This window comes from Telmatherina bonti (genome assembly GCF_933228915.1).
Source record: "Telmatherina bonti genome assembly, chromosome: 7".
In the NCBI taxonomy this organism is placed as follows: domain Eukaryota; kingdom Metazoa; phylum Chordata; class Actinopteri; order Atheriniformes; family Telmatherinidae; genus Telmatherina; species Telmatherina bonti.
The window spans coordinates 23348171-23356753 of NC_136625.1; the positions used below are offsets into that span (position 1 = coordinate 23348171).

General features: G+C 37.6%; 1 protein-coding gene across 1 annotated transcript; it reads left to right on the forward strand.

The window, feature by feature from the left end:
• Positions 1-2192: 2192 nt before the first annotated feature.
• Positions 2193-7318, forward strand: LOC306758480 (schwannomin-interacting protein 1-like; the record flags this gene model as incomplete). The annotated part of the gene is made up of 7 exons (XM_079243807.1): positions 2193-2222; positions 3296-3405; positions 5801-5918; positions 6025-6231; positions 6630-6753; positions 7070-7163; positions 7267-7318. The coding sequence occupies 7 exons, from the start codon at positions 2193-2195 to the stop codon at positions 7316-7318; spliced, it is 735 nt and encodes a 244-aa protein (XP_079099933.1).
• Positions 7319-8583: the final 1265 nt, after the last annotated feature.

The window sequence follows — 8583 nt, forward strand, 5'->3', positions numbered from 1 at the left end:
AGGCTTGTCTATTGAGTGTGTATGTAAAAGTGAAACTTCAAGGTTAACTTTTTCTTAAAAAATAAAACATATTGCACTGTGATTCCTCATTATTTTGACTAAAAGTGTTAAAAGCAAACTATTTAATTTCACTACACTTTACTGTTTACTGTCAAGAGGGATTTTTCTTTATTGCTCTGTTTTGGAACTGAGTATGTAAAATTTGGTCTTGTCTACATTCTTACAAGATATGCATGCAAACCCCATTCTGTCGGTTCGTATATACTTCCACATAGTGCTCTCTCTCCCTCGGGCATCATCTGAAGCTGCGTGTACACAAGCAAATCTACACAGATCACTGCAACAGCGCCACACGTGATAGCTGGGAGACGTGTAGTGCTGCTCTCGCTGAACCCAGAGATGCTTCTCTTTATTTTTCTGTCTTTCCTACAGTTATTCATGGTTACAAGGACTGTTCGGATTTTACTAAAGGCTGAGCTCAAGAACTACTCTGAAAGCAAGCAATCCAGGAGACATCCATGTCCATTTTGCACAACGGCATCTCTTGATTTTATCTTAGCCATCTGAAGGAGTTGTTGCATCTATACGAGCAAGGTGGGTCTTGGGAATCAGAATTTTTAAATTATAATGTTGCCACACAATTTTGATAGAATGTTAACACTATCACATGATGCTGACCTTGTTCTTTAGCAATCCTACCAAAGGAAACGTTAGGTTGGCTTGTAAGCTAACTGAATCAAAGCAGCACTCACTGACACAACTCACTTTCAGTCACAGATCTTTATTGCACTTCTTTCCACCTCTGACCAAATTCTAAGTAGTTAAGTTCTCCAGCCTTGAAATGTACTCACCCACTGTGTAGCTTGCCTTTATGGGGGACTACAATGTGGACATGGATGAAGATGAGGAGGAAGAAGTGTTCACCAGAAGCAGCACAACGGGCCACTGGTGGGAGGATTGTGATGGCAGCAGCAACTTTCAGCAGCAGAGAGGAGAAAGAGACTACATGGTGAACAGTTGCAGTTGGGCTGAGGATCTCCAGGATGTTTTTACACCTCAGGCTGAAGATTGTTATAGTCGCAGACAAACCAGGCTGTCCAGCATCACTGTAAGTGGCAGACTATTATCCTTGTTTGAACTACATGAGTTTTATTTTCTCCGATGACCCCCTTTAAATCATATGAAAACAAAATCTCGAGGGAGAGCTCTGACACATTTCAGAGCTTGTTTTTTAACTGGAAATTATTCAAAGCTGATGTCACAAGCAAAGGAAAAATGTTAATGATCACAGTGCAGCACTGTGACAGAGAATGTGTACTGTTTCATATGTAGGGACAGAGGCCATTGCCTCCTGAAATTCCAGCTATAGATTGGGTATATTTGGCTGCTTGCTGATGAAAGATGATTCAGAATTTCATGGTGTTTAATCAGCCTTCTGCTACACAATGACAAAGCACAGATCTGTGTGCATCTACGTTTGTGAATTCATGTGTGGGTAAATGCACCATGGGTCTCCATCTCTCTTTTACATGGCTCTCAGTGTTTGATTATGTGATGCAAAATCTGACTGCGGGAGATTCCTTGAGAAGTCAAAACAAGCAGATAATGTGCAATTAAGAATTTGTTGCTCTGCACCGGGCCAATTGGACAGATTAAAACTGAACTGACCCCCTGTCAGTGCTGTCTTAGAGTGCTGTCATCTCTCAGATCTTTTAGAAAACAGCCATTGTCTGTGATTGTTCTAGTATTGCTTTGTCATCTAACAGATGATGGCTTGTTTCACCAGATCACCTTCAGCTTCTGTAGATATACACAGATTCTCTGCATTTTTAGAATCGTTTGCTGATCTACCTTCCAGTAAAAAGAAATTGTAGATGAGAAACCAAGAGATAGATAGCAAGTGAGGAAGATGGAGGCACAGATAACAGATCAGACGGGTAGTGGCAGCGCTAAGCAGCTCTGTCTGTCCCCCTCCCTTCTCTGCTTCTGTCTCTTCCCACTCTTTCCACATCACTTCCCCACCTACCCAATATGATGTCTCTTCCCTCCTCCCCTTCCTGCTCTTTCCTCCCTCCCTTCCTCACTTTCCTCCTCTGCACGGACCTGCAGTATATGAGAGGGTCTCCTGGGTCTAGCTTCACTGCAGTGTAGAAGAGGGCAGGACGGCTGTTTTAGTACGATGCGCTGAAAGGATGGTGCACCAGGAAAAACGTGTTTACCAGGTGTGTGGATCTGTGTTTGTGTTAGTGTGTCATTCTAATGCTATAGTGTGTGGCGTGATATTTAAATGGCAGATATACACAATAGATATTCGTCATAGGTGTGCTGCTGAGGATGAATTCCGCCATAGTGGATCTGTAGATGTATGAAATGGAGTGGGTGTGTTCATATATGATTTCTAATTTCAAATCATCAGTGAAATTTGGAATTTCTTGAAACTGGCACCAAAATGAATCATGTTGCTTTGCTCAGTTTGTTGGTAAAATGGGTTGTGTGTAGAGACAGTTTTAGCGTAAGGAGGACATCCGGTTGTCTGAGGTGGGTGAAAAGGAGGTGGAGTGTTGGTTAAGAGCATGAAGAGTAACACCTAATTTATGCTTTTACGTCACATCCTCATCCGACAATGCGTCACATAAAGAAAAGGGCGTACATATGTATGATTGTCTGTGTGGATGTCTGTGTGTGGCATTAGTTATGCTGTTATGGAGAGTGCTTTAGTAAGAGAGAGAGAGAGAGAGAGAGAGACAATCTATAATTAGAGGTGTATCTCAATGGTTTTGCTCCTGAAAGAGAAAAATTGCATTGTTCATGGTTTTATTTTTATAAATCATTGTTTGATATTGGCCAGCATCATAAATGAATACAAGTGGTCAGAAATCAGGAATTAGGACAGCTACAGTTATTGATGGGAAGTGAAAAGAACATATTTAGCCAACATATCAAACGAAAAGGGTCAGACAAATCAGTTTTACACAAAGCTGTAAAGCCAACAGAGCACCATTTAGCATTTAAACAAGCTGTAGAAGGGAAATTTCCAGGTCTGGACTCATTATTAAATCAAATCTGTAAGGTATCATTAGATGTATGTATTCCATACACATTTTTAAGCTTAAGGTGGAGTCTAATCATGGAACCTTAAAAAGGATTTCTTATTTTCTTGTTCTTACCTATCAGCACAATCATTTCTCCTGCCTATGCATGACTCATTTGATCAACCAAACAAGGATGGCAGTTAGAGCGGATACTCTTTTGTCAATATTCTTTATATACATGTATGTATTGTGCTTTCTCTCAGGCTCAAAGGAATGAGAGGGAGTCAATCAGGCAGAAACTTGCCCTTGGCAGTTTCTATGACGACGAGCCAGTCATCTACACCAGCTGCAGCAAAAATGGCCCGTCATCCCGGTGGGTTTGAATTCAGTGTGTGTATCTGTTAGAATGTGTGTCTAATCAATGCAGCTTTTTGAAGACTTGTGTTATTTCTTTCCTTTTCTGTTCTAGTTTTATGAATTCTCTTAAATTTTTTTCTTTGAATTTTTTTATGAATAGCAGAAAAATAATATATAACAATATATTACATCATATATATATATATATATATATATAAGTCCAGAATAGCTATTTGTCAAAAAACTTTAAAACGATAGATGCTTTCTGGAGCCTCACACAGCCAGGAGGTGGCGCTATTCTGCAGCTTCCATGAACTCTTAACGTATTTTTTCACAGGATAACCGATGTTAACCTTTGGTATTCAGAAATGGCAGTAATTCACAACTCCTATCCCAAAGAAATACTTTTCAAAAGAGTGACTAATGCATGTATAACAATGCATTGGTGAAAAGGGGAAAGCTGTAAATTGTCTTGTGTTTTTGTCTTGGCAACAGAGGTGAAGACCGAGAGTTATTCATATCAAACATAAAGTAAAAGGTTTCATTTAAAGTCACACTCATGTTACATCACTCCAAGTAGTCATTTGAAAAGCCTACAATAATAAGGAAAGCAAAGAAACATGTATGGAAAGAGCTGCCGTAAGATATGTGGCAAAGTGGTTAACCTCTGTTTCGTGACAACTTGATGACAGTGAAACATTTTCATTGTGCCATGTAATTTAGACATCATGAGTCTCTACTTAACTTAGGCCACAGTTTTCCCAAAAATGGAAACAATACAATCATATTATGCAATTTATCAAATAATATCAATTCAATCTATATATGTCACTTCCCTTTGAATTTGTTAGTAACAGCCTATATGCATGTTTTACTGTGATTGTAGAATTATTGTTTTGAAACTGATCGTAGCAGTTTGACTTACATTAAAAATGCAATACAAAAAGGGTTTTTTAATTTACTTTTTTATACTTGGCATAACTTGATATTGTGTTTTAAATCAAATTGCACATAAGTGATTATGACACAAAGCTGCATTCAAGTGGAATTAAATGAAAGGTTCCCCCATCTCAATCCACTGAAACTGATCGGTTGGTTACTGGTGTTTTGGAGATCAGCAAACACATTTGTTGGCATGAGTTGCATTACAACAGAGACGAGAGCCGCCTTTCTATTTGTCAATGCAGCTTTGACCTCAGTAGCTTGGGCTCCTTGACTTCATCATACAATCCGCCTTATATTATAACAGTGGGGCTGCCCCCTACTTGTAGCTGCTGGTTGAGGAAGTGTAGTTCTACAGGCCTCTAAAAGGAGAAGTGACACCTAATGTAACCCAGCTCAGATTTTTGGTATTTGAGTCATGTGACATCTTCTGGAGGTAAAGGTGTATCAACTGAGGCTTAACATTAGCTGGAAATTCCAACACTAGTTTGTCCAGTTTGTGGGATGTCAGTTACTGTTTGTGTTAGGTTATTTCAGATGGAAGGTCATGATGTAGAACTGAATGAATGGTGCTTTGACCACTTGGAAAAGCTGAGGTTAAGGTTTCAGATGTTTTTGTATTGGTGCTCTGAAAATTTTCACATCATGTTATTTGATTTAGAGTCTGTGATATCTTCAATCTTTTATCTTTCTTTTTTAAAATGTGAGGTTACTGATTGTGACATGACAGATAAACTGCTTTATAGTCTAGATTTGTTTTATTTAGTTAAAGGATCATCAGTGACGAATACTGATGTTTCATTAAATGTTAAATATCTAACTGGTTGGGTTTTTCATCACCACATTAATAAGCACAATTATGGTAATTTGGGAAAGTTCATTAATCAAGGCAAGTTTATGTTAGTAAATTTCATGTAAACACAATTCAAAATCCTTCACATAAAACATTAAAGGCATTATAGCCAGGTGCAGAGCAAGCACTCCAAAGTAAATTAAAAACAACCTTTTAAAAAAAAAAAAAAATTAAATTAAAGCTATAAATTAAACCTGTATGCAATGCTGCTCTATTAATGATTTCTTGAACTGTTACAAATGGCATAATTCCTTACTGCTCAGACATGCTCTCACAGAAGAGCAAATATAAGGTCATTCCTCTGAAATCCTTTAAAATGTTTGAATAATTTTAATGAATAAACAAAAAAGAAACACAAAAATAAAGAAGGAAAAAGCTTCCAGTGCAATTAAAAAAAAACCCGGATCTCTTACTTGAATCCTGCAAATGCCAGAACTTTGTGTCTAAATATTATGTGGCCCTTCTGCTGCTCATTCCTTTATTTATAGATTAAAAATCACATTTAGTTGGTAAACATATTTTTACAATATATCAATGTTTTAATGATAACCAAGTAAAACTGTGACTTAATTATAAAAACAAACAAACAAAAAAAAACCATTATTTTTCCTCTCAGGCTGTACAGTGGGGTGAACCTGCAGGTGTGTTTTGTTAATGACAGCAGCAGTGACAAAGACAGTGATGCTGAGGACAGCAGGACAGAAACTAGCCTGGACACACCACTCTCACCTGTGGTATGTACCTCTGGATGTTGTCGTCATGTACCGCTAGTTTCATGTGTAATAACCTCTAAACCACACTCTGTGTTGCATCATGTCGGTCTTGTTACTTCTTGTACAGAGCAAGCAGAGCTCATCATTGTCAGACCGGGACACAGCAGAGGAGGATTCGGATCCCTTAGATGACTGCAGCGGGTTTTGGAGGGTGCAGCGAAGGCTGCAAGAGGAGGCCCGTGTGGCGCTGGCTCTTGCTCGACCCATGGCTCGAATGCAGGTGGAAGTGGAGAGACAAATCCAGCTGCACAGGCGTTCGCCTGTGGCTGACCTGGTTAGTCAAGACACAAGGGATCCCTGTGTGGAGTCTTATACTCTTCCTTCCATGATAGTAGTAGTTTCAGGAAAATAAAATATCCATTTCAAATGAGAAAGGGAAATAAAATGAAAATGGAAGGACTTCAAGCTGCTTTTACAGTAAACACAACAATAAAGATGACATCAGGGACTTGCATGTCCTAAGTAGAAGGTCAGTAGTCTGGCTTTTATGTGTTTGTGTAGCAACAGAAAGCCCCTAAAACTGGTAAACAAGTGTAGGGAGTTTGTCCCACATTTGATGGTTATGGGATATTTTAAATACACATTACCAGGTCAAATTCACCAGAATTAAGAGTGAAACACATGCAGAAATATTTCAACTTGGAATGGTTTCTTTTCTGTGTGTACACTCAGCTCCCCCATTTGCCTCACATTAGTGAAGGCTTAATGAAGAGGAATCTGAAGCGAGGGGACATGAGAGACATGAGTCTCGGACAGCTGCAAGTCATCACAAATGACTTACACTCACAGATTCAGAGTGAGTAGACAATGCATATACACAACACCAATGTAACTGATAGTATTTCATATCATTTCATATTTCATAAACCATGTCATTCTTTTTCCACTTTTTTATGCTTTTGTTTTGTTTTTGTTTTTTTTGTTGCTGCTTTTTTTAAAAAAAAAAAAATATTGTTTACAATACTCCCAAATTTATCAGTAAACCCACTGACAATTGAATTACTTTATCAGTTTTAAATAATAAATATTACTTTCTTGAATATTTTACTATTTTTTTTACATTTTCTATTGACTATCAACCATAATAATGAGAAAATTGTCATAATACACAGGTCTAAATGAAGAGCTGGTACAGTTGCTGCTGATGAGGGATGAACTGCACGTGGAACAAGATGCCATGCTGGTGGACATAGAGGACCTCACCAGGTGAACCATGGAATATCTGTCCATATCTGGCAGAAACGAGAAATGTGCACAAGCTTTATTGAACATGCTCTTTTCAACATACTTCTTGTTTGTTTTGTGACAGGCATGCACACAGCCATCAGCGGCACCAGGTAGAGAAGGCAGTCTCTAAATAAACACCCCGTCTACACGTGTCTCTGCACGCTGGCCAACCTCACATTTCATGGACTGTCATTAGTGTTGCTATTGAAACTTCATCATGTGCTGTTTCTGGAGAGCCAAACACAGTGTATAGTACTAACATCTAAAATATGTTGCAACTCGTAATGCTGTCTGAGAAACCCAAAATCAAGTCTGAAAAGAGGAAACGTGTTGTCTCCAGTATGGACATAGAAGAGATGACTCAGCATGATTAATTATGCCACATTTAATAGAATTAAGAGAATCCTCTTGACTTATGTCATCCCTCAATTCAGCACTCCAATATTTTTGCACATACCCTCACTTTTGGAGAAGCTCTGGCAAGCCTTGTATCTTTAAGCTCAGATGTCTTTTGAATTAAACTTCAACTAATAAAGATGAAAAAATAAGTTTCTTTCTATAATGATCAAGTAGTTAAGTTCTATATGTGCTCCTTTTCACCTGTGGTTTATCATTTTGTTTCACTATGAGCACTGTGCCATTGCTGTTTATCATTAGGTCTTGATGCAAGCATCTAATATGTGGGCTGTTAAAGCAGAAAATAATTAACACTCCATATCTGATAATATGCTGCAGCTGATATTTGACAATGATTATGGCTGCTAAACGTTTTTTGGTTTGTTTGGTTTTTTTTAGATAAAAAGAGAAAACAGGGTGGATTCTTAAACAACCTCTTGATAGAAATATGCAATATGTTTTTTTTTTTCTTTTTGTGTTCCTTTCAGGGTCATACAGTACTTAATATTGAGCATAAAAATGTATTGAAACTATATCACTAAATCATGATCTATTTTATCTGTTTAAAGGGTTTATGGATATCCTAAATGTAATAGGAAAAGAAAAAAACTTTATTAAAAAGATGTACTGAATGCCTTGATGTGTTTCCGTGTTTTCACTCAGCTTTTTAAGAATGTAATTTCACACAAAGTTGAACTTTCTTTATGTTTGCTTAATTGACAAATGTACTGTTGAATGAATGTAAAATCAAATCCAGAAATAAACTTCTTAAATGTGTGAATCATTTTGGTCTTTTATAAAATTTCTTTCAAATCATTTATGGAAAAAAAATGTGCTAAGTAAATGTTGATGGCTTGGGGTTATTGGGGAAAAAAGTCACAAATGTAATGTTCTCTTATTAACATATTGCTTACATAGTTCCTCCAGAAAGTGCAGCAAAGTTTCTCTACTCATTCACACATTCACACTTTTTTCAACATGTACATAGTTTGAGTCGTTTAGG